The following is a 27295-nucleotide window of genomic DNA, read 5'->3' as shown; positions in this document are numbered from 1 at the left end:
CGTTCTCACTGAGAGTTTTTTTTAGCCCGACTTGCACCTGCAATTTAAGAATTCTTTCCTCCAATTTAGTGAGTTTTTGATATGCAAATTAAGTCCAAGAGAAGGTTCTCCTTTGATTTTGATCGCTGTCCACACGGGCGGTCTGGCCAGAAATCAGCTTTAGCTTGTGGCGACACAAAAACAGGAGAATTGGAGAACAACTAAACTATGAATGTTCAATGTTCTACTAAACACTTTTTTATGGGCAAAGAAAAAAGAAAACCTTTTTTCACTTTGCTAAAGCGTGTAGGTTTAGAGACCACGTTAGAAAACCTTCGTGTCCAGGACATGTTAATAACCATAAACGCTTGTTTTCAAGGCACCGCCCCCATATGCATCAAAATACTTGTTAAAAGAAGAAATAATAAGTATGATTTAAGGGGCAATAGTATGCTATCGCTACCAAAAGTAAATACCACAAAGCATGGATTGAACTCTATTAAATATTTCGCCGTAAAACAATGGAATAGGATTTGAAACGAATTGCGTTTAAAAGCTGGAGGTAGAGAATTTAACAAACAAGTGAGGAAAATTACATTAACCATTATCGAATTACAATAACCATTATCATTTTAACTACAATTAGATCTGTGACGTAATAAGTCAATAAAGACACTTTGCTATGCCTGAAGAGCCGCAAAAGCGGTGAAACACGTAGCGCAAAAGCAAAGTAAAAGAGGACTTTCGTTTTTCATTTATTTTAGTATAGAGTCTGTTCGCGTGACGTCATAGAAATGTTCGAAAACGAGGCGCCGCCATGTATGAGGAGTGATTCTTGAGATAGCGGTCAGTGAATTGGGAAAATATGCGTCTTCGGACAAAGCGATTGTGGATTCCAAGCTTATATTTTCCGCTTATGCCAATTCACTGGAAGGCAGTATTAAGAGGTATGTCGAAAAGATCTCAGTGATCGGCATGGATCATTTGCTCGTTCCGGTGCAGAAATATACTTCGGAATGCCTTCCTCCTGTCGAAGCTTGTGATATTTTGTCATATCTTGTGCTCGAGACCAGCTTCTACACTAAGGATCAATTCAAGGATTTCCGAAGCCTATTTGCCTACAATCAAATGGTTTCTTGTTTTGTTACAAGTGTTCTTGGCCAAATAATCCAAGATATATTTGTTGTTCTCGCTAAAGTAAGGCATTCGCAAATGATGAATGACCCCTACGTGCAGCTCTGGATCATAACAACCACAGAAGGAACTGTTGTTTCAGCGCATTGTGCAGGATGTATGGCTGGGCTGGAGAAAGCTGTTCTCATATCGCGAGTGTTGAAAGTCAAAGAGTACTTTAACGAAAAAAAAAACAAACTTACCAAAGACAATTTTTTAAACACGGAGACGTCATGACTCAATTAAAATTAACCCAAAAAGATTCAATAATGTCTAGTATATATTTTTGTAGTCTTTACTGTAAATTTGCAGCTTTCAGCGTTTTGCTCCTGAATAAGAAGTAACTAGTCCGTGCTACAATAACGCAACAGAGAGATTATATACATAATAAGAGCCACAGTTTCTCACTTGGATGTTGGTGGACCAATAACAACGATCTGACCACCGACGAAAGCAGGCCTTCCTAGTAACTTGACCCTCAGTCACTGTGGGATGAACACCATTCAGCCAGGCTGTGGAATGAGTTCCACACCTATCAGTTGGTGGACAAGTGGTTGGCATTCTTGCTCCAACAGCTCCTTGGAAACGATACCAGCCAGGAGAGATTAACCTGTCACACTTTTGAAACCAAATTTTCCTGTATGTGGTTTTACGGTCGACACTGGTCAGACTTGAGTAGCTTAGACACTCTACAGCTAAAGTAAATATTTTTTTGGTTTGTCAAAGCGTTAAGGGGAGTTCATGCTTTTGCAATATCTGAGATATCATATATATATATTGCACTTTATCATTTTTGTCACCTTAAAATGAGCAAAGACTGTCAGTCGCGTTCCACAAATTAGATCTAGCAAACGCATATTTCAACACAAAAAAAAATGTTTTATATAATCCACTGACATAACAGCTCTGGAAACGTCGGATGTTGATCATAATAAATCCGTGCATAATTAACAAATGGTAAACACCACAGCGTACACTATTGAGTTATGGATGCACGCGGGAGGTTGCTAAGCACGAAAGAAGCGTAAGAGTCGCTCGAGGCGATAGCCGAGAGCGGCTCTAGCTTCTTGAGTGCTTAGCAAACCTCCCAAGTGCATACATAACTCAATAGTGTACGGTGTGGTGTTTACCATTTGTTTTATAACATAACATTGATACATTGTAGCTAAAGAGTTCCCTTTTATTTAACAAATCTTACGTGACCAGAAAAAACAAGCGCGCGCGGAAAAATAGTCTTTGCATTTGCTCACGTCAGCAGCGAACACCCATGGGCAAATGGGGGACGCTAAATTGACCAATCAGAGGGCGCGCTTTACTTTGGTTATGTTATAAACATATATGGGTAACCCTGCTTAAAATGAAAGAGGCAGCACTTACTTTGATAACAGCTTGATATGAAAACCTGTATAATGTACTTTGACATGACTGTCGATCCCCAATGTATCCTTACACTTACAGTTATTAGAGCCATGCTGGTAGTGCGCATTGCATTTACATCGCAATTATGGCTTTTATCGTCGCACTTATTCGGAAAACATCCATAAGGCCATCAAAATTACCTGAACACGAGTGTCCATCACCGGTGCATCCCGCTTTACATGTGCATTTGTAAGAACCATACGTGTTAGTGCAGTTTGCTTTCACGTCGCAGTCACTGATATTATATTAACACTCATCAATATCTAGAATTTAGAAAGAGAAACAGTGACTAAGTTAGAGCAACTAACGAGAGGCATCCGCGCTGGATCTGACTCAAACCAAACATTTTGATAATGATAGTATAATTAATAAAACTTTCGTGCTACTGATCTGTCCTTGTAAAAGAAACTAGTTCAAACAAAACCTATGGGACTTACCTTCGTTAGCTATATTACAGTAAATCAATAGTGGCTTCCCTTTCCCAGTTGTATCCAGCCAGTACTTGCCGCTTATGGTGTGTTTTCGTTCACTCGCTTTTATTTCGTGACAAGACAGCGCCGGTAATTCAGGAATAGAACATCAGGGAGCTGCAGTAAAAATATGTTTTTCATTGTCTTCATACTGTTGGTTCTTTCAGGTGAGAAGGACCCGGGTTGACCAAAGTTAGAGAAGAATTTAAAAAAGTACAAACCAAACACATAGATAGACTTTTGATTTTTCACCTCTGCCGTTCAATCTTCTGATGTAAGACCACTCAGAGGCTGAAAGAAATTTCTCTGGTCTTGCTTCTTTAGTGCGGTTGTTTAGTTCACATATTTCGTATTTCCTGTTGTAGTTATAGCTTTGGCACGTGATCTCTTGTCCATATTTGACATAGCAGTGATGTGGAGCTGCCACTGACCATCTTTTAAAGACAGAGCGCTTGAGAGCCATTCTTTGTTTACTTCTGTCCTACACTGATCATTAGCTGTGACAAACTCCATGACAGAAGCGAAAAGGGCGAATCGTAAACGGCGGAAGATCCACTACATGCTTCTTTTGTTGTGCTGAATCTAAAAACGTCAAGTCTAAGACCACATAAGTATATTGTGAGACCTTACTTTCTCGGGAAAAAAAAACTACTTCCCTACCAGATGAAGACATTCAACAATCATACATCCACATCAAAATATTTCCTGAAATTGCTTAAAAAACACTCCAAAGTTTTATTTTGTGAGAACAAAATTTGCACAATGCTCGATAGGATGACAAACAAAATATCAAGGAAGATCAGAGAAAACTCTTATTAAGCTTTATTCGAATGTTTTAATTTGAACTGAGGATCTTTCAGCTTTTGTCGAATGATAACTTTGATATGCTTGACACATTTGTATTTTTTTTCCTATTCTGATCTAAGAAATCTTTGTTGTCACTGGAAATTACGATCGAACAACGAGCGTGACGGAAATGCTGCAAGACCTACAGTGGGACACACTTGAAACAATGAGAAGACATGCAAGGCTCTCTGCTATGTACAAGATGAGCCACGGCCTCCTGGATGGGGATTGGGGGTTGGGGGGATTATTTGATAACAAACAAAGAAAGGAGAACCCAAGGAAGCCATGATTTTAAATTTATTGTACCGAAAGGACATAAAGCTATTTTTAGATTTTCTTTTTTTCCCAGGACAATAACTGAATGGAACAAACTTCCAAAAGAAACTGTTTCCAGCCAATCCCTCGGTATTTTTAAAAGCAAACTAACTTAAATTTATTTTATCGGTAGTTTTAAATAGTTTTTAATAATTTTCAATAGTTTTTAATGGTGTTGTATATTTAGTATAGCTTCACTTCTTGTTATCTTAGAGTTGGCGTGATGTCCTAAACGATTTTGCACACACAACGATATTTTGATTTAGATTTATATTGTGTTCTCCTGATAATTCCAAACGCTTTACGCGATCTAATAACAAGTATATGCAAGTTTGAATTATCTCCATCCAGAAATATCCGTTCCATATGCGAAGTAAAAACGATTCTTATGGAATGGAAACTTTGAAAGAAATAATCTAGTCTTATTGACCGCTAAAAAACCAACAAACAAACAAACAAACGAAAATACAAACAAAAAAGGAATCCATATTTTTTTAAAATCAATATACCGAAGCTTGTTTCCCGTTACCTAAAATTTCAATAGACTACGAGCAGTCCCTTTTTTTCGGAGAAGTCCATCGCACGAATCAAAAAATAATCAGTGACAAAAATATTGCTGTTATTGCGCCACGGGGAACTCTCCAAGTAACGTCGATGCACTGCAGGAGCTTCATGAGTGAGGTACTTCTTCTGTGGATCCACTGCGGTCGGCTCTCTCTGAGCTTGCTCGCCTAGATTCTGATGTGGCGAAGGGGGCCCAGGTTCGGGCGCGAGTCAAATGGGTTGAGGAAGGTGAGACTTCCTCGCGTTATTTTTTTCGTTTAGAGAAAAAACGTTCTGCCGACCGTCGCATCTCTGCGTTGAGAGAGCCTGATGGCTCAATTGTTTCTTCTTCTGCTGCTCTCTGTGCGTCTCTTGATTCCTTCTATTCTGGTCTATATACTGCTTCGCCTACAGACTCTCATGTCCAATCTTCCCTTCTCGGTAATCTGTCCTCGTTTCTTCCTCAGGATCAGTCCAATAGTTGCGAGGGCCTACTCACACCATCTGAGGTCCTTGACGCTCTCAAGGGTATGGCACGCAACATGACCACAGGTCTAGACGGGCTCCCTATGGAGTTCTATCTCCGTTTCTGGGATGTGGTTGGTGCTGATCTTGTGACTGTCCTTAATGAGTGTTTTTCTTCTGGCTCTCTTTCTCTCTCTCAGCGCAGAGGTGTCATTACTCTGTCATTCAAGAAGGGGGATCGTCTCGATCCTAAGAACTGGCGCCCCATATCTCTTTTAAATGTGGACTATAAGTTGGCGTCGCGGGCCATGGCCGGGCGTCTTCTCCGCGTGATACACCTGGTCGTCACTCGCGATCAGACGTACGGGGTCCCTGGCCGCTTCATTGGCGAGAATGTTGCGTTACTGAGAGATGTTGTGAGCTATGCTGAGTCCTCTGGCACCCCCGTTGCGATCCTATCTATCCTATGTGAGGCGTGAGTAGTCCAGTGGTCAGTGCGCTGGACTCTAGGTCAGATGGCCCGGGTTCAAGTCCTGGCTGGGGCTTGACGTTGTGTCCTTAAGCAAGACGCTTCACTCACATTGCTTCGTCTTCTCGGATAGGACGTAAAGCCGGAGGTCCCGTCTCCTGCACCTATCAATTAGTTAATTTCGGCAAGGGACGTTAAAGAACCCACATCACGAGATTACTGTGACGTGGTCTGGCCTGTTTACTGGGAAGGGGGGGAGGGGGCATCTGTAAAAATTTCTCCTTTATTAATTGTAAACTGCCGCCGGCAGTCTGGAAAAGTCCCCCGCACAGTGTTGTAAAGCGCATTAGAGCATTTACATGGAAATGCGCTATAGAAATTGATCTATATTATTATTATTATTATTATTATTATTATTATCTCTTGACCAAGAAAAGGCCTTCGACCGGGTGGATTGGGGTTTTATGCGGTCCACTCTGGTCGCCATGGGTTTTGGTCCGTCCTTTGTAGCGTGGATTGACCTATTCTATACTCGTGTCCAAAATGCTGTAAATGTTAATGGTTACTTGACTCCCTTCTTTAGTCTTTCTCGTGGTGTCCGGCAGGGGTGTCCATTATCTCCACTCTTGCATGTTCTTGTTTCGGAGGTCCTTGCTTGTAGCATTCGTGCAGACCCCCGAATTAAGGGCCTGTCTCTCCCAGGTTGTCCTCCGCTGTCTCCCATCTCTCAGTACGCGGATGACACATCTCTCATACTTACCTCGGATGAAGGCATCTCGGCTGCTCTTGACATATATAGGTGTTATGAACTAGCTTCTGGATCGAGGATTAACCTCTCCAAATCTAAGGGTCTCTGGTTGGGTGGATGGCGGGGTCGCACGGACCCCCCAGTTCCTTTTGACTGGTCTCCCGTCAAGCTCAAGGTGCTGGGGGTTTTCATTGGCCCTGGTAACCTTGAGGAAGACAACTGGCGCCCTCGCATCAATGCGGTGGACCATGTTCTCAAGTCTTGGCGTGCTCGTGTTCTGTCTTTTCGTGGCAAGGCCCTCGTTATTAACGCTCTTGCCCTCTCCCGGGTCTGGTATGTGGCCTCTCTTATCCACATGCCGGCCTGGGTGGAGGTGGTGCTCTCTCGTCTGGTTTTTTCCTTCTTTTGGTCTGGCAAGCGGGAGCTCGTCTCTCGCTCTGCCGTTGTTCAATCCCCCCTTTTTGGGGGTTTCTCTGTGGTGGACGTTCAGTCTAAGGTGAGGGCCCTCCTGGGCCAATGGGTGAGGAGATTTGTCTCTTCTCCTTCCAGTTGGGTCCCTCTCATGTCTTTTTGGTTTAATTCCTTGTTTGGTGTCTCTCCTTTTGTTGTGTTTTCTCGTCCTTTTAGTTTTGACCCTAGGGTCTTGCCACCCTTCTATCAAGCTCTGGTATTGGCGTGGCGTAAGCTCGATGGGGCCTTCGCCACGTCCAAAAACTCTCTGGTTTATGGTTCTTCGTGTCCTCTTGTCTGTTCTCCTGTCTTGGCCATGTCTGCCAGGTCTTGTTACCTGTATCTTCTCTCTGAGAACATGGTCCAGCCTCATTGTGTTCTAAAGTTTATGTTCATCTACCCCAATCTCGACTGGCCTGCCACGTGGCGCGCCTTATCTTTCTTTCATCTTGATCGCCGTGTTATCGATCTGAATTGGAAGATTGCTCACGGCGTCCTGTACACCGCCCGGCGTCTTTCCTCGTTTGGTTTGTCTATTCCCCTCTCTTGTTTTTGTGGGCCCCGGGTCGAGTCGCTCGAACATCTGTTCTTTTATTGTCCACTTGCTCAGAGTGTTCTCGCCTGGGTGCAGTCTTTGCTATTTTGTTTCTCTCCTATGTGTCCTGTCATCACTCTTCGTCATGTCCTTTTTGGCTTTAACTCTAGTGACCTTGTTTCTGTTCCGCGTGTTTTTGTCTATCTTCTCAATGTCTCTAAGTTTTGTATCTGGCTGTGTAGAAATGATTTCCGGTTTCGTGATATTCGTCCTAGCGCCGTGGCGGTGATTGCATCCATCAAGGCCCGCCTGAAGTCCTACGTACCAGTCTCCTTCAGGCGGTGCAAGTCTAACAGGCGTCGTCGCGTGTTCTATCGGCAGTGGTGTGCCCGTGGTGTCATTGCATCCGTGCATGGTGACTCCCTCCTGTTTGCTTTTTAGCTGTTTTGGTTTTTGTTGTGCCTCCCCTTGGCTGGCTAGGGACTATGATTATTGTTTTGGTTTTTTCTGGTGCCCCCCCTTGTCTGGCTAGGGGTTATGATTATCGTTTTGTTTTTTTCTAGTGCCACCCCTTGGCTGGCTAGGGGCTATTATTATCGTTTTGGTCTGCTATTATTATTGTGAGTGCGTTCTTCCTTGGAGTGGGTGTGTAATTTTTAGGTGAGGTGGGGTTCGATTCCCCAGCGAGTTTGGCGTCTGGTGACCCTCGTTTCTGATGGACCCCATCCCTAAGGCATTGCACGCCTGCCATGGGTTGAGCTTAGACATGCAGGTCGGCGGGCACTGCACCTCCCTTCATCGGGGGCCCGGCCGTCCACCTTAAACATAAAAAAAAAACTGACGAGACCCACATGACGCGGGATTTTCCTTGTTGGTGGTTTTGCTCTTCTGGCAGGAGGTCATTTTGGTCAGGACAATGGTAAGTATCTTGTCGTTTTTGCCTTTTCTGCACTTGTGAGTACCTGCCGGGAGGAAAAGCTTTGCAGTTGTCTTTTTCTTTTTTCGCTGTTCGTCACCCATCCAAATTTTTTTTTTTTGGTTGGGTCCGAACTTGGTGGGTCAGCCGTTTGGGGCTTTTTTGACTTTGCCCTTTTGCTCCCTTTTTTTCCTTTTTTTCCTTTTTTCTCCATGGCTCCGCCTTTGGAGAAGACCATTGATATTCGGTGTACTGGTTTCCCCGCTGGAACGTTACAATCTGAGGTGGTTAAGTACATGGATGCCTATTTTGAAGTGGAATCGCAGCATAAAGTAGTTTCCATTCAAGAATGTCCTGGCCGTATAGCCAGGGTCACTTTTACGGAGGGCGTGGCTAAATTGTTTTTCGAAGAACAGGGTTCAGTTGTCCTCAATAGGGTTAAGTGCTCAGTCATAGAGCCTCCCCCCCTCCCCCCCAGTTCACTAATATTATGGTTTCCTGGTACCCTTATGAGTGGCCAAATGATGCGGTGGCTACCGCTCTGTCAGGTTATGGGGTAGTTAAAACCGTTAGGCACCAGGTTTGGCCGGGCTTGCCCGATGTCTCCACTGGTTCAAGAATTGTATCGATGGTACGAACTAAGGAAATCCCCCGGTTTGTGTCAATCAAGGGGATTAGATGTAAAGTTTGGTACCGTGGCCAGCCCCTCCGCTGCGATATTTGTAGAGCGATTGGACACAAGTCTGCAGCATGCCCTGATAGAGGCAAGTGTTTAAGGTGTCACAAAGAAGGTCATTCCGCTCGGACTTGCCCCGACGCCTGGAACAAGGCCTCAGCTCCTACTGTCCCAAGTGTGGCAGCTCCTGGTGATGAGGCGGTACAACCTTTGGACGCGGCTGTTGTTATTCCCCCTCCTCCGGCTGGTTCAGTTGATGAAGTTTCTGCCCACTCTGCTTCGGATGTTAACGTTGCTGACCCCACCCCTCCCGAGCCTGTGGACACTGCGATGGAGTGCGGTGATGTCTTTCCTCCTGCCTCGCAGGGCCCACTTGATTCTCAAGGTTACTTAAATGAGGATGTTGTTGACCCAATTGTAGTTGTGTCTGGTCAAGGGGCTTGTGTTCCCTCTAGTGATATAGACTCCTCGGAGTCTGGTGTTAAATTGTATGACGAGCACTTCAGTCAGTTGGATGAAGTTGCTAGTGTCACCTCGTCGGTTGTTCAGGGTATTTTGAGCAATGGTGATATCCTAAGTAGTACAAATAATGAAATAATTAATGATACAAGTAGTGAAATAATTAACAATACAAGTAGTGATCTAATTAACGATAAGGCCAGCGCTGGCAATGGGGAAGTTATCTTAGTTCATGAAATTGCAAATGAACCTAATGCAAATAGTGAAAATAGTACCTTACCTAATGTAGATGAGACTCAGGACTGGGGTTACATTGTTGACTCTCAGGATGTGAATATGTCACCGGCCTCTGGCCAACGCAAAAGGCCCTCCACCTCCTCGACTCCTAGGCGCCGTCCAGCTAAGAGGACCCCGGGCACTCCTCAATTGCTTGTGGGCCCTTCGGCTGCTACTAGGGTTAATGCAAGTCGTGCGGCTAAGAAAAAGTCATGATGTTTCTTTCATGCTTTGTGATGGCTCTTTCCATCCTTACATTAAATTGTAACGGTATCCGGGACCAGTCTAAAAGGATTGGTCTCGTGCAGTGGTTGCGATCTCTCCCTGTGAAGGTTGACGTTGTCTGCCTTCAAGAAACGCACTGTGATACTCGGGCTGAATGTTCTTTGTGGTTTTCTTTGTCTGGTTTCTCTTCTGTGTTAGCTCTGGGTTCTGTCCATTCCTGTGGTTGCGTCGTGCTCTATCGTCCTTGTATCTCTCTTCTTAATTCTTGGTCTGCTGATGGTCGCTATTTGCAATGTGAATTCTCTTTTCATGAAAAGGTCTTTAGGGTGGTTTGTCTCTATGCCCCCAATTGCAACCCTGCACGGGATCAGTTCTTTGATGGCCTGCATTCGAAGATTGACCCTTCAATACCTACGGTCCTTGCTGGCGATTTTAACTCCGTCTTTTACCGGGCTCGTGACCGACGTGGTCCAGTTCCTGCCACTGTATCTAGGGATAATTCCTCCTCGCTTAGTCATCTTTTTGATGCGTGTTGCGTCACTGACATCTGGCGTTACCTCCACCCCTCTTCTCCGGGGTTCACCTGGACCAGGTGGGACGGGAGTTTGGCGTCGCGTATTGACATGTTTGGGATTCCTTTTGCATGGGTCCCATCGGTGTCATCTGTTTCTGTGTATGTCTGTCCATTCTCGGATCATCGTGGCTTGTCTTTGTCTGTGTCTGTTCCTGACGTCGTCCCACCTGGCCCTGGCTTCTGGAAGCTCAACACCTCAATTTTGGAAGATCAGGATTATTGTCAACTTATCCGGGAGGAATGGTCCGCCTGGCGTCTTGCTGTCCCTCGCTTTCCCTCTCTCACTAAATGGTGGGATAGGGGGAAAAGCCGGATTAAGGGGCTCACCATACGTTTTTGTGCCAGTAGGGCCCGTAAGACATCTGCATGTAGAGACGCCTTGGTGCGCCTTGTTCAACACCTCCAGGAGAAAGTCGATTTGGGGGTTACTTCTTGTGTGGATCCCCTGCGGTCGGCTCTCTCTGAGCTTGCTCGCCTAGATTCTGATGTGGCGAAGGGGGCCCAGGTTCGGGCGCGAGTCAAATGGGTTGAGGAAGGTGAGACTTCCTCGCGTTATCTTTTTCGTTTAGAGAAAAAACGTTCTGCCGACCGTCGCATCTCTGCGTTGAGAGAGCCTGATGGCTCAATTGTTTCTTCTTCTGCTGCTCTCTGTGCGTCTCTTGATTCCTTCTATTCTGGTCTATATACTGCTTCGCCTACAGACTCTCATGTCCAATCTTCCCTTCTCGGTAATCTGTCCTCGTTTCTTCCTCAGGATCAGTCCAATAGTTGCGAGGGCCTACTCACACCATCTGAGGTCCTTGACGCTCTCAAGGGTATGGCACGCAACAAGACCACAGATCTAGACGGGCTCCCTATGGAGGTCTATCTCCGTTTCTGGGATGTGGTTGGTGCTGATCTTCTGGCTGTCCTTAATGAATGTTTTCTTCTGGCTCTCTTTCTCTCTCTCAGCGCAGAGGTGTCATTACTCTGTCATTCAAGAAGGGGGATCGTCTTGATCCCAAGAACTGGCGCCCCATATCTCTCCTAAACGTGGACTATAAGCTAGCGTCGCGGGCCATGGCCGGGCGTCTTCTCCGCGTGATACACCTTGTCGTCAACCGCAATCAGACGTACGGGGTCCCTGGCCGCTTCATTGGCGAGAATGTCGCGTTACTGAGAGATGTTGACAGCTATGCCGAGTCCTCTGGCACCCCTGTCGCAATCCTATCTCTTGACCAAGAAAAGGCCTTCGACCGGATGGATTGGGGTTTTATGCGGTCCACTCTGGTCGCCATGGGTTTTGGTCCGTCCTTTGTAGGGTGGATTGATCTATTTTATACTCGTGTGCAAAGTGCTGTAAATGTTAATGGTTACTTGACTCCCTTCTGTAGTCTTTCTCGTGGTGTCCGGCAGGGGTGTCCATTATCTCCACTCTTGTATGTTCTTGTTTCGGAGGTCCTTGCTTGTAGCATTCGTGCAGACCCCCGTATTAAGGGCCTGTCTTTCCCAGGTTGTCCTCCGCTGTCTCCCATCTCTCAGTACGCGGATGACACATCTCTCATACTTACCTCGGATGAAGGCATCTCGGCTGCTCTTGACATATATAGGTGTTATGAATTAGCGTGTGGATCGAGGATTAACCTCTCCAAATCTAAGGGTCTCTGGTTGGGTGGATGGCGGGGTCGCACGGACCCGCCAGTTCCTTTTGACTGGTCTCCTGACAAGCTCAAGGTGCTGGGGGTTTTCATTGGCCCCAGTAACCTTGAGGAAGACAACTGGCGCCCTCGCATCAATGCGGTGGACCATGTTCTCAAGTCTTGGCGTGCTCGTGTTCTGTCTTTTCGTGGCAAGGCCCGCGTTATTAACGCTCTTGCCCTCTCCCGGGTTTGGTGTGTGGCCTCTCTTATCCACATGCCGGCCTGGGTGGAGGTGGTGCTCTCTCGTCTGGTTTTTTCTTTCTTTTGGTCTGGCAAGCGGGAGCTCGTCTCTCGCTCTGCCGTTGTTCAATCCCCCCTTTTTGGGGGTTTCTCTGTGGTGGACGTTCAGTCTAAGGTGAGGGCTCTCCTGGGCCAATGGTTGAGGAGATTTGTCTCTTCTCCTTCCAGTTGGGTCGCTCTCATGTCTTTTTGGTTTAATTCCTTGTTTGGTGTCTCTCCTTTTGTTGTGTTTTCTCGTCCTTTTAGTTTTGACCCTAGGGTCTTGCTACCCTTCTATCAAGCTCTGGTACTGGCGTGGCGTAAGCTCGACGGGGCTTTCGCTACGTCCAAAAACTCTCTGGTTTATGGTTCTTCGTTTCCTCTTGTCTGTTCTCCTGTCTTAACCATGTCTGCTAAGTCTTGTTACCTGTACCTTCTCTCTGAGAGCATGGTCCAGCCTCATTGTGTTCTAAAGTTTATGTTCATCTATCCCAATCTCGACTGGCCTGCCACGTGGCGCGCCTTATCTTTCTTTCATCTTGATCGCCGTGTTATCGATCTGAATTGGAAGATCGCGCACGGCGTCCTGTACACCGCCCGGCGTCTTTCCTCGTTTGGTTTGTCTATTCCCCTCTCTCGTTTTTGTGGGCCCTGGGTCGAGTCGCTCGAGCATCTGTTCTTTTATTGTCCACTTGCGCAGAGTGTCCTCGCCTGGGTGCAGTCTTTGCTATTTTGTTTCTCTCCTATGTGTCCTGTCATCACTCTTCGTCATGTCCTTTTTGGCTCTAACTCTAGCGACCTTGTTTCTGTTCCGCGTGTTTTTGTCTATCTTCTCAATGTCTCTAAGTTTTGTATCTGGCAGTGTAGAAATGATTTCCGGTTTCGTGATACTCGTCCTAGCGCCGTGGCGGTGATTGCATCCATCAAGGCCCGCCTGAAGTCCTACGTACCAGTCTCCTTCAGGCGGTGCAAGTCTAACAGGCGTCGTCGCGTGTTCTATCGGCAGTGGTGTGCCCGTGGTGTCATTGCATCCGTGCATGGTGACTCCCTTCGGTTTGCTTTTTAGCTGTTTTGGTTTTTGTTGTGCCTCCCCTTGGCTGGCTAGGGGCCATGATTATTGTTTGGGTTTTTTCTGGTGCCCCCCTTGTCTGGCTAGGGGCTATGATTATCGTTTTGGTTTTTTCCAGTGCCACCCCTTGGCTGGCTAAGGGCTATTATTATCGTTTTGGTCTATTATTATTACTGTGAGTGCGTTCTTCCTTGGAGTGAGTGTGTAATTTTTAGGTGAGGTGGGGTTCGATTCCCCAGCGAGTTTGGCGTCTGGTGACCCTCGTTTCTGGTGGACCCCATCCCTAAGGCATTGCACGCCTGCCATGGGTTGGGCTTAGACATGTAGGTCGGCGGGCACTGCACCTCCCTTCATCGGGGGCCCGGCCGTCCACCTTCAACATAAAAAAAAAACTGACGAGACCCTTAAAATACTTGATAACAACTCGGAACAATTGGTATCTCTTGAACGTAAGACATATGTTAAATACCTAGGTGTTCTAATTGAAGGTAATCTCTCCTGGAAGTACCATATTAACTACATTTCCACGAAAATAAGCAAAGGTATCGGTATTGTTGCAAGGGTAAGACACTTGGTACCGCTCACTACTCTTATAAACATTTACCGCTCGTTCATTGAACCGTATATTTCCTATGGTCTCGTTGGTTGGGGCCAAGCCGCGAATACTCATCTAAAGAAAATCGTCATTTTACAAAAGCGGGTTCTTCGTCTAATGTACTCTTCCGATTATACATCTCACAGTGCTCCTCTTTTTAGTAGTTCGGGAATTCTACCGATGAAAATGCTTTACTTCAAATTGGTTGCCTCTCTGTTACATGACATCAAAAGTCGCTGTGTTTCTCCCAATATTTCTGAACTTTTTACTCACTCTGAACAGGTTCATTCCTACTCTACTCGTTTCTCAGTAGCTGAAAGCTTTTATATAAAACAGGCGAGAACAAATCATCAGTTGTTTTCCTTTTCCAGAGTTGGTGCGAAAATATGTAGTGGCACCCCCCCTGAAATTCGTAAGCTAAGGAAAGCACCTTTTAAACGTGAGCTAACTCACTTGCTTTTGAAAATTCTTGAAATTGAGGAGATGAATGTTGACTTGCGCTACCTTGACCTTTCTAGCTTATATTTGTATTTCAACTGATTAGCTTTCTCTTTGACCTGTTAAAAACTCCCTTGTGTGACTGGCCTAGTTAAAACCTTTAACATGATTATCACTACTATTATTTATTATTTATTTTTATTTGCTCATTTATTTATTTATTTCATTGTTGCGTGTGTGTGTGCGTGCGTGTGTGTGTGTGTGTGTGTGTGTGTGTGTGTGTGTGTGTGTGTATGTGTGAGAGCCTATACAGTGTCTGTTTAGGTAGCCAGCCTAGAATAGCTTTGCTAACTGCGGGCTACAAAAGCCTTTATTTCTTTAATTTAAAAAAAAAAATAAAGTCAATGTTGTTGTTGTTGCGGATTTCGATTTCTTTAATTTATTGAAGATAATCATAAAAGCAACTTCAGCCACTTTAATATCCTGAAAGAAAACAAGGTCCCTGGCGAGCAGCTCACCGGCCTCCATGCTGACTGGTCCGTGACTCAGAGTCAAAGGTCTGATCAGAGTATTTAGCTGTCACAATTTAACTTTGGCATTGTCTTAGCAGAACAGATAAGAGCCCTTTTTGTGTCCCAAGCCTATAGATCACGGTTAAAACATGTCGGGTACAACGCACGTTACTTGGTAGTCACGTTTCGCGGTATAATCAGGCTATCCTCAAATGTCATGACACATCTAGGCTTAGCTAGGCCGTTCCCGCCACCGAATCATTATACAACTGTGAAAATTGTGCGAGAGAGTCCTAATTTAACACTGTTAACCCACAAGCAGCACGGATCCTCGCGCCAGGAAATATTTTCATTGTTAACTTTAATTAATTTCACATTTGGAGCTAAACGCCTCTCCTTTACTTGCTCGTGGAGTCCTCCCGCTTTACCTTGACAGACCTATGGATCATTTTAGGCTTTCCCGGTGAGGATTTTTTATCCAGAGCAAAGCTCGTCATGAGGATTCAACTTTGACCTGCAATGGGTAACAATCAATTTCGACGCAAAACTGAAAAAAATAAAGTTATATTTAAAGTTTATATTCCACGATGATTCCTGACAAAGTCCAGTAATTCTCTTTAATAGGTTTTTAATCTAAAATATACAAAAAAAAACTAGCATTGTTAACAATACTTATGTTACTTATATTGACCTATGTGCAACACAAAAGCAACTTGAAGAAACTAACATTGCCTTTAGTGTTTTAATACATGTATGCTCTGGTGGTATATTTTCTAACAGCGATATTCAAGATCAACCCAGCTTGAAAGATCATCGTTTTAAAACAGACTACTATTCTAAATTACAATCGCATCAGGTTCTGAGTATTCCCAAATTATGAACAGTTTTATCCCGATTTCTCTGGCCTGCATCATGTAAGGTTCATTTTCATGAAGATTTGAAGTGAATTAAATCTAAATTCTTGTGTTGGCGATTTGAGAATTAGCTACCAATCATAATGATTAAATTACTGATAGATCTGAAGATATTTCTAATTCAATTTGCATGCTACTATGCAGTGCCGTTGTTGCTAAAAGAAACATCAGGTTTCAGGCCGGGGGTTGATCAATGAATTCCTTATTTATATTGCGCCCATTCTATACAATATTAAAAGGCGCAGTACCCCCCAATCAATTTGATAGACACTACACAAAGATAGACCACAACACCAGGCACTACGTGCCCTAATCTTTTCGAACAGTGTGTGAGTTCTTTAACGTCCCACAAATTTTTTTATCACATACAAGGGCCTTGTGAGACGGGACCTCCATTTATCGTCCCTATCCGAGAAGACTAGAAAGTCTAACCATTTGCAGATATTATTACAAAAGCAGCATTTTCTTCTCAGTTATTTAAAGACCCTGCGTGTTGGTCCGGCCGGATTTGAACTCACGACCTCCCGCACAACAGTCCGGCGCTCTACCCATTGAGCTAACCGGGAGGCGGTTCGTATTTTCTTTTTTTTTTTTCTCCTTTGTTTGTTTCTTCTTTGGTCGTTTTTCTTTTTATTATCTTATTTGACATTATTTGTAATTGTCGACCCAAGGGTTATCCCTGCTAAAGTTAAAACTTAACTTAGTTTGAAAGTTGTTCTCGGTTTTCGTTTGTTGCGATATTTCTATTTCTAAGATAATCATCACAAGTGATTCCAGACGAAATGGTGCAAAACCTTGCAAAGTACATATTAATTAGCATATATAGCACCACCCTCTACCTTTCTCCATGGGAATTTCGCATGTCATCTGATACGTTTTAATTCATTAATTATTACCAAGTGCTTCAAAAAGCTGATCTTAGATAGTAAATGAACGTTAAGTGCAACCTTTTTTCTCATTATAAAGATCATATATTATTTGTGGAGACATGGTATCCAGGGCAAATTGCGACTCTACTAATGCTTAAGAATGGCTGCCTGTTAGGATCGAGAATCGTCCGTCAGCGACCATTTTGGTAAATTGCTCATATTTTGTCCAACGATACCCTTTGGTAAACTGTTTTCAAAAATCAACTTTAAACGTTACGACGAGTGTTATTTTTTCAGAAATTTGCGAAAATTTGAAAACGCGGCTTAAGTGCGGTTTTCCGCATGGCAAATTGTCCAAAATTCACTGCAAAACCCAAGCTCCGTTGAAGGCTTAAAATAAATTCCGTTAACACCAAACTTTACATGTGTTAAGAAAAAGTCTTCCCATTCATTTGTGTTATGTTAGATTTTTCCGTACACAGCTATGTTGTAATTTTTTTTTTGGCCCTTAAGCAACACCCTCAAAAAGTGCTGTACACGGGGCGAAAAATAGGTAAAATTTAATGCGATAAAAGTATACCTGGTACATAATGTTTTAACTTTTTAACTAGATATTCGTAATAAAATGTCCTTCTTCAATACCTGAGTAAAATTTGGTGCTTTGAATCGGAACGCCTCCTTTTGGAAATACCACGAATATTTGTGTCCTGAGCGAACAGAAGATATGTGTTGTGTAAACAAACGCTAATCTAATTATTCCCTTCCAGGTAGAAAAAGGTTTTGAAATCAACTTTAATTTTGGAAATTTTAGCTGGTATGCCACAAGATATTAGGCAAAAGGGAAATCATACATTTAGAGTTGCGTGAGAGCAAAGAGAAAATATAATCAGTGTCAAAAATGTACATACAGTTGTTACGTCGATCACCATTAGGCAAATTATGACCTCAGCTGTAGGAAAACTATGATATCTCTTGCTCAGTTTGTTGAATGACTCTTAAACAATTCAATGGTTGTTTTTCACATATATAGAGATAATATGTATATATTGATCAATAATTCCTGAGAATGCAGGGGGAGAACAGTATTCTGTACAAGCATTTCAGTGTACCAATGCGAATTATTTCTATTTATCATAACCGACGTCCGATCCCAGCAAACACGCACCACATGAGACCCTAAATGGGCTGTCATAAATATACCAAAGACTGAAAAAAACAAAAACTTCATTCAAGGTCTGATAACCACACGATGACACTTTTACCCTTCAATCTCAGATTTACTACAAAGGGCAAAGGATAGTACGTCAGTATACCCAGTATACTGACGTACTATCTGTGTATACTGTGGGAAAGGTAGATTCTCGTATATCTCTGAAAGAAGGCTGGGCTGTCAGAGTAATAAAGAAGGCTTACAGATTCAACGAAAAACAAAAGTCGTACCTTCTGTCTAAATTTCGAATAGGGCAGACGACAGGCCACAAGCTTGACGCTGAGGTAGTTGCTCGAGATATGCGGCGTGCCCGGGGCACCGATGGTGCACGACTTTTCAAGTCATCGGAATTCCTCACAACTACTCAGATCACCTCTTTCTTCTCAAGACAGAGTGTGTTAGTACGCCAATGAGATGCTGATGATGCTGATATCCGAGAAGCTCAGGAGGAGAGTAATTTTAGCGAGGCAAAGGAGACTGTCACGTCAATACAACTTGACCATCCCCTGATCTACGATCAGTACGATCTTTCTGAAATGGTGCTAAAGGACTCTTTGAAAATCTTGAGGTTACCCACGTTGCAACAAATGTGTGAAGATCTTGGCCTCAATATACCATCAAAGCCCATTCATAAAAAAACCCCGTACTTGGCTCTACTGAAAGAGATCGTCAGTAAATGTACTTGCCAAAAGTCATCATAATGCTGACTTTACTTGAATGTGAGAAGGTGGTAATGTAATGTGTACTTCACTTGCAGATTTTTCAGCCCAAAAATGTTTTGGAGAACCTTATCAAACATCTTGAAAAATTTTTGACCTGTCTCTTTACATTTTACAAGCTAGAAGTCATTACAACGGAGACCCAATTTAATTTGGATATTTAACAACTCAATATGGTTAAGTATGATGCACGATCTTCACAGTAGAGAGCGCTATTTATGCAATAGCGAAAATCAGACCTGAAAAAGATCACGCCTGTACGGGATTCGAACCACTGCCCTCTGCGATACTAGTGCAGCGCTCTACCAATTGAGCTAACAAGCCAACGGGGAGCAGGCTGCTAAGTTGATTCGTAATAAACTCGTGATGATAAATCAGATACAATGAATATATGAAAGTTCATATATTTTGGACTGTTCCCCCTAGTAATTTATTATAAACCTGTAATTTATTCCATCCTAACCCTAACCCCAACCCTAACCCTAATCGTAATTTAACCCTAACTCCAACCTTACCGTAATTTATCCCTAACCCTAACCCCTAAGGGGTTAGGGTTAGGATAAATAAAAATTTTTCTAAGCTCTTCCATCCAGTAATTTATTATAACCCTGTAATTTATTCCATCCTAACCCTAACGGGTTTATTTCGAATCAACTTAACGGCCTGCTCCCAGTTGGCTTGTTAGCTCAATTGGTAGAGCGCTGCACTAGTATCGCAGAGGTCAGTGGTTCGAGTCCCGTACAGGCCTGATCTTTTTCAGGTCTGATTTTCACTATTGCATAAATAGCGCTCTCTACTGTGAAGATCGTACATCATACTTATCTAATACCGCAGTTCAAAATATATGAACTTTCATATATTCATCGTATCAATATGGTTAAATTACCTAATTATTTGTTTACACAGTGCATCATTTTGCTCGCTCAGGTCACGAACACTTCTGACATTTTCGAAAGAAAGCAATGCGATTCAGAGCATCAAAAATTGCACAGTGAATGGAAATAGCAATGTTTGACGAATATATTGTTAAAAATCCAAAGTGTCAGGTAGCAGCTACATTTTTTTCGCGCGAAATATCACCGTTTTTCAACGCCATTTTGCATGGTCTGTAAGGTTGTTCTTTTAAGGGCTTAAGTAATCCCAAAATCGATGTGCCCGAAAAAATTTAATCACCAGAATTGAATAAGAATAGCTTTCCTTACAACGTGTGAAGTTTGGTGTTGATTGATTTCATTTTAAGTCTTGAGCGGAGCTTGGTTTTCGCAGTTAATTTTTGACTGTAAGACATGCGGAGCCTGAACTCAGGTAACCTGAAACCGCGTTTTCAGATTTTCGTAAATTTATGAAAAGTTAAGAATCGCTGGAACTTAAAAACATGGTTTTTGAAAAGGGTTTACTGAAAGGTTTCTTTGGGCGAAATATTAGCAATTCACCAAAATGGTTAAAAGAGTCATTCAACAAAATGAGCAAGAGATATCATAGTTTTCCTACAGCTGAGGTAGTAATTTGCAGAATGGTGATCGATGTAACAACCGTATGTACATTTTCGACACTGATTTTATTTTACTCTCTGCTCTCACGCAACTCTGAAAGTATGATTTCCCTTTTCCCTAATATCTTGTGACATAACAGCAAAAAATTTGCAAAATTAAAGTTGATTTCCAAAACCTTTTTCTACCCTGGCAGGGAATAATTAGATTAGCATTTGTTTACACAACAGATATCTTTGCTCGCTCAGGACACAAACATTTGTGGTATTTTCAAAAGGAAGCGTTCCGATTCAAAGCCTCAAATTTTACTCAGGTATTGAATAAGGACATTTTATTACGAATATCTAGTTAAAAATTTAAAAAAATTATTTACCAGGTACACTTTTATCGCGTTAAATTTTATCTATTTTTCGCCCCATGTACAGCACTTTTTGAGGGTGTTGCTTAAGGGACAAAAAAAAAATCACAATATAACTGTGTACGGAAAAAATTAACATAACACAAATGAATGGGAAGACTTTTTTTAAATCGTGTGAAGTTTGGTGTTAATTGAATTAATTTTAAGCCTTCAACGGAGCTTGGGTTTTACGCAGTGAGTTTTGGACAATTTGCCATGCGGAAAACCGCACTTAAACCGCGTTTTCAAATTTTCGCAAATTTCTGAAAAATTAATACTCGTCGGAACTTTTAAACTTGATTTTTGAAAACAGTTTACCAAAGGGTATCGTTGAGCAAAATATGAGCAACTCACCAAAATGGTCGCTGACGGACGATTCTCGATCCTTACAGGCAGCCATTCTTAAGTGCTGCTTGTTTTCATCAGGCAACGACGTTTGAATAGCTACCCGTCGCTAATGTTGTGGTATAGTGACTTGTTACTGATATGTCTTAGAGCACTGTTGTTGATACATTAATGCTCCAAGATGGCGTTGCTCTGCCACAGATCTGTTTTGTTATTGGCTGGACTGACTACTCCGCCTTTAAGTTGCAGTTATTCGCGCTTACTCTCAATTCCTCTGTATCTTCTGATATTGTTTGCATAAGCTATCAACTTATCGGAAAATTGAGAAAACTCACACCGATAGCAACAATAATGCAGAATTAATAAGCGACAGTGACTAAACACAACTTTTAACACAGTTCTGGAATACCTTTTCCACTTCACGTTTATCCTGTGTAACTGTTTTATTATGCTGCAGCGAAAGGTGTGTAGAGATTAGATTTAAAAAGTTTTTTTAGTTTTTTGGTGATGTTTATTTTCCTACTGTACACCATGCGTACATACTTTTTTTCCAATAGAAATCTTTCATGCATTACTTAAGCACGTATATTTCCACCCTTAAACAGGGATGATTATGGTGTGAGACAGGATAAAACCGAACGTATCTGGCTTTGAAGTCAGTTCTAAGTGAATGCCTCACGATGCTTGTTCTATCTGAGTTTCCTTGAAAGACCTAGAATAAAGAAAACCGAAAAAAAAAAAAAAAGAAACTGAGCACCTTGTTGTAGTCCACCAATTCTAAATCCATTTAAATAAGGAGGTACTTGTAGGTGAATGAGGGGAGGGAGGGGATGGAGGGGGCATCTGACCATGTCTCAACAGCTCACATCATTAACATAATGTTGTACTTTTTTGTTGCGGCCGGAATTTTCTAAACGGAGTAAAATTTTCTGTCACTTTTCTTGTTTTGATCGCTCGTTTATACACCCTCCTATACTCATAGAAAATGTTAAAGATGGCACGAATTCCTTAGCTCTATATCTGCTTGCAAACTATCCGTATTCGCCACAAACTCTTTGATTTTTACTAAAAAATGTCAATTGTAGTGCTTTCCAAACCTTTTAGACATGTAGTTCTTTTTTAATGCATTTAACAGATGGCTATTTTGTTTCTCCAGCTGTGCAATATTTCTGGTTCACTGGTCACAAGACTTTCTGTCCCACCGTAAAATAACCATATGCATACTGTACTCGTGAATAACAACAATTCACACTCTTGGTTGCAGTGATACAATTTTGTAACTCACTCACGTTATTCACGGACCAAATTGGAGTCCCCTTGCCCTATAACCATCACTAATAGTTGTTGATCAAATCAACTCTTTATTTACTGGTACTTCCAAACCTTTGTTTTATTCGTCTCCTCGTAAGTGTTCCAAGTCAAACCGTCAATGGATAGGCGCAGTTTATAGCTGGTGGTCCATTCCGGAAATCGCACTTCTCCTTGAGTAGCCACAGCACAAACAGACAGCACTGAACCCATATCTACTTGAAGGTAGTCGGTTCTATTAAATTTATTCCTAGGACACCACCCTCCCCGTCCTCTGGTTTCACTCAGTCGGCCGAAGTATGAAGCATAAGAATCATCATACACACTGCTTGCTGTCATTCTGGCATCTGGAATTGTGTTGCGGTCTGCTACACCAACAGGCCCACATGTGTTTCCTTTTCTATCTGGAAAAGTATGATATGATAAGTATACACTTTGGGCACGTATAATATTACTTTTCTCTCGAATGTGATGGTTCACAAATGTAATACATTAAATACCTGTACAATTGCTTCCATTTCCAGTACATTCGGGCTTACAAGTACAAACGTATGATCCGTTGCCGTTCGCGTAGGTAGCATTCAGGTGACAAGAGTGATTTCCTTTACATTCGTCAATACTTGAGACACCATAAATATATTTTGCACTTTTTTCATTTTTGTTGCCTTAAAGTGGATAAAGAATGTGAATCGTGCGATGCTATTAATCATTGCAAAGGATAAAACAACGGTTTCTCCTTTTTGTGTTTTACGAGTTAGATATTGTAAACGAATATTTCATCACAATTATTTTTAACCCACCACTATAATGGCTCTGAAACAGGCAAAATGTAGATCACGGTGAACCCTTGCATAAACAGGCATGGGTAAGGCTGCTTAAAATGCAACACGTAGCACTTAATAGGATAATAGGGACTTTAAGCAGTCAGGACGGCAACGCCACGGAAGACGTCGATTAAAAAATGAGTTTCTACTTTTAGTTAGAATTTCGAAAATGGATGGATGTGTTTACCGTCTCATAGGGCGGCAGACCTCAAACGCAACATAACGCATAAAAGTAGCGTTGAGTTCAAAATGTAAATTGAAATAATTTTCCGCCGCGGTTTAGCTTCACAGACGACGCAAATTTTGGTGATTTCACGTTGTTGTATTGCAAAGGACGGCTAAGAAATGTACAAAGTTTGAAAACGCACATGCTGGGCTACTGTTCTGCAAATTGGATCTATTGTTTTTCCACGTTCTCGTTGCCGTAGCCGTCATGGTTTGCTTAAAGTCCCTAATAGTTCCTGCTAACGATGCTTTGTTTAAGGCTAAGGCTACTATAATGTAGCGTGCGATCGAAGTCATATTTCTGATTCATTATTCGCTCGTACCTTGGCATGACTGTCCATCTCCGATGTATTCTTCCCTGCAGGTGCAGTTGTGGGAACCGTCAGTGTTGGTACAGTTCGCATGGACGTCACAGAGATGGTCTCCGTTACTGCACTCATCGATATCTGGAAGTAAAAGGGATGTCGTGGCAATTCAATAGAAGCAAAAAACCAAAAAAACAAACAAACAAACAAACAAAGGAATAAACGAACAAAATTATATCGCTAAAAAGTATATCAGCCGTGATATACGAACAAAATAGGCGATTTCGGTGAGTTTCGTAAAATTAATGCTAGCTAGAGAAGTGTCCACATGACTTGTCATCGGTATATTGCCATTATCATCTCATAGATGGAACAGCATTCAAAAATCCAAGAAGTAACAGCTACTAAGGCGATAGTAATTATATAGTTTCGGCTAGTGAGGCTAATCTGAATTACCCTCGCATGACCATCCATCTCCACCGTATCCTTCCTTGCATGTGCGATTATAAGGTGGTGCAGTTACGAGAGCCCTTAGTATTGGTGCAGTTGGCTTTCATATCACAAGCATGGTTTACATTACCGCACTCATCGATAACTTCAACGTAACTCTTTGGACAAAAAAATATCGTGGATGACTAGGAATTAAGTTAAGCAAACCAGGTTTTTTCTTTTTTTTTTTTTTTTTGTCTTCTTTTTAAATCTCTATTGTCTTTGAGCGAAAAGAATTGAGTATTGCACCTCGAGATGACGGTAAGCTTTCTTTTTATCTGAACATGTGTCCATCTCTAGTAAATCCATCTTTGCAGGTGCAATTGTAAGACCCAAAGCATTGGAGCAGTACGCATTTTCGTCACAGAAGTTATTGCCACCTTCGCATTCATCGATATCGAATTAGATTTGTCGAAAGAAAACATTGCAAGTAGAAAACATTTAAACAAAAAGGAAGTTTTAAGGCGAAACAAACTTTGTATAAACTGATTCTGCTCTTTGTATACTGACTTAACTCCCAAGTTCAAAGTAAAATAACAATGTATCAGTTATTAAAATGTTTCATTCACAAGTCAGGAACATAACCCTAGAGGTCCTGACGGCTGCATAAACTAAAACTAGTCTAACTGATATATTTCCGAATTCCCTGGTAACTTGGCTGAATGGCGCGGCATTGTAGTCAACGCGTCTTGCTGGAATATTTTGATCAATATTTTATAACACAGAGATTCAATTCACCTGTACAATTTTGTCCATTTCCAGTATATCCAGGGTAACATTCACATAAATGTGATCCAATGTTGTTTGCGCAGCTAGCGTTCACGTGACAAGAATTGTTTCCTTTACACTCGTCAATATCTGTAAGATCATAAACATAAGAAAAAAATACGTAAGATGCACGATCCTCGCAGTAGAGAGCGCTATTTATGCAATAGCGAAAATCAGACCTGAGAAAAATCAGGCCTGTACGGGATTCGAACCACTGACCTCTGCGATACATATATTCATCGTATAAGAAAAAAAATTGAGTTCTAGATGCATGCACCAGATTTTTTTACGATTCCCTCGACTTCACATCCGTGGTTCTTCCCCATTAGTAATCATCTAGTCTGTCTTCTACCAGTTGATATATTTCATGACTAATACATTTGTTTCATTAAGAGTTTTTATCACGGAATGTTTATTTAATACATTTCTGTCATTGTCAACATTGTCTTCAGGCCCACACTCATCGCTATTTTCTGTAAGGCATGCTAGTAAAACAAGTCTTGCAAAGATGATAGTACTTATCTTTCTGATATCAGGGGTTTCAAAAAGAAAGGAATCTAGTACCTATACAGTTGCGTCCATTTCCTGTAAATTCAGGGTGACAAGTACAGGTATACTATATGTTGTTCATATTTTTCAGCAGAGTTTTTTTACCAGATCTATCAACACAACAGCTTTGAAACAAGCCGGATGTAGATCATGGTAACTGTACGAAAACTTACATGGGTACTGCTGTATAAGGTTATGAGACGATACACCAAAAAAAAAATGCTGAAGCATTTATCCACTAGACCATCTTCAAAGTTACCTGAACATGAGTGTCCATCGCCGGTGTATCCCACTTTACATGTGCAGTTGTAAGAACCATATGTGTTAGTACAATTTGCATTCACGTCGCAGTCGCTGATGTTATATTTACATTCATCCATATCTAGAGTTTAGAAAGAGAAGCAGTGACTAAGTTAGAGCAACTTAATTACGAGAGGCATCCACACTGGAACGGATCCAAACCAAATATTACGATGGAGATATTAATGAAAGCACATGCATAATTCATAATACTTTCATGGTACGGATAACTATTCATAAAATAAAGTAACTCAAAAAGTAACCACTGTGATAACGACAGTATAGTTTATAATACTTTCGTGATACTGACAACTCCGTGCAAAATAAAACAATTCAAACAAAACTTATGGGACTTACCTTCGTTAACCATGTCGCAATAAATCAGTTGTGCCTTCCCTTTCTCTGTTGGATCCAGCCAATACTTGCCGCTTATGGTGTGTTTCCCTTCACTCGCTTTTATTTCTTGACAAGACATCGCCGGTAATTCAGGGATAGAGCCTAAGAGAGCTGCAATGATATATATACTTATTGACTAAGTGAGAGGGCCGCACGGAAAAATATTTGGTTCGAGGTCATGACGTAAGGACCAAGTGCAGCGAGGTCCGTGCCTTATGACCGCCCCGACCAAACTCAGTCAATAAGCATTTTATAATATGACGACTTAGTGTTGAATATTTCAACCTAAAATAGGACGCGATAGACGAGCACACAGCCACACAAGCACAAAAAATAGTCAGCAATTAAAATTATTTCTTTATTTTTCAAGTCAGAACAAGAAATTCGCAGTTCCTTGAAAAACGAGACCTTTTTTCTCATTTCTCTTTCTTTTAAGTTTTTTCAACAAAGATACGCGAGGGCAGCAAGGCGGCTTTTTTTCCGTACCGACGCACGTCAACCCGTCCGGCCATGCACCCGTCAGCTTTTAGTATGGTTTTCTATGGAATTGCGCGAGCGGGGTCGGACGGGTCATATGATAAAGACAATTATTTTATTTTCTTCATATTCTAAGTGTTATCAAGGGAGAAGAAACCGAAATACATAGACTTTTGATTTCTTACCTCTGCCGTTTAATCGCCGGATGTAAAACCATCCAGGGGCTGAAAGGAAATTCTCTGGTCTCGCCTCCTTGGTGCGGTTATTGAGTTCACATATCTGGTATTTTCGATCGTAATTATAGCTTTGGCACCTGATCTCTTGTCCACATTTTACATGGCAGAGGTGAGGAGCCGCCACTGACCATCTTTTAAAGACAGAGCGCTTGAGAGCCATTCCTTCTATGCTTACTTCTGTCCCGCATTGATCAATAGCTGTGACAAGCTCCATGACAGAGGTGAAAAGGGCAAATCTCAAATGGCGGAACAGCCACCACATACTTCTTTTCTTGTGCTGAATCTGAAAACATTGAAAGTGAGACCACGTAAGAACATTGTGAGAGCTTATCTTGAAAGGAAAAAATGTCGTTTTTCTCTAAAAAGATTGATTATGTACTAGATAGAGACATATAGCAATCATATCTCATCCACATTAAACTAT

At 42.2% G+C, this 27295-nt stretch overlaps 1 protein-coding gene and 1 pseudogene across 1 annotated transcript; both read right to left on the bottom strand.

The window, feature by feature from the left end:
• The window catches only part of LOC148739363 (uncharacterized), a 92837-nt pseudogene that overhangs the window by 10441 nt on the left and 55101 nt on the right, over window positions 1–27295 (bottom strand).
• On the bottom strand, window positions 20493–22852 carry LOC148739367 (lactadherin-like). The gene is made up of 2 exons (XM_088751255.1): window positions 22378–22852; window positions 20493–21706 (listed from the first exon to the last, which is right to left on the bottom strand). Exons 1-2 carry the CDS (start codon window positions 22639–22641, stop codon window positions 21566–21568), a joined length of 405 nt encoding a protein of 134 aa, XP_088607381.1. The 5' UTR covers window positions 22642–22852; the 3' UTR covers window positions 20493–21565.

This window comes from Stylophora pistillata, chromosome 2 (genome assembly GCF_964205215.1).
Source record: "Stylophora pistillata chromosome 2, jaStyPist1.2, whole genome shotgun sequence".
Classification (NCBI taxonomy): Eukaryota; Metazoa; Cnidaria; class Anthozoa; order Scleractinia; family Pocilloporidae; genus Stylophora; species Stylophora pistillata.
The sequence above is the reverse complement of the archived record's forward strand: the minus strand, read 5'-3'. Positions and strand labels throughout refer to the sequence as shown.

Coding starts and splice junctions, on each gene's coding strand:
- LOC148739367 (XM_088751255.1), bottom strand. CDS start 22,641: ATGACAGCAAGCAGTGTGTATGATGATTCTTATGCTTCATACTTCGGC. Junction 21,707..22,377: donor AGGAGACGAATAAAACAAAG/GTTTGGAAGTAC, acceptor TCTTTATTCTAG/GTCTTTCAAGGAAACTCAGA.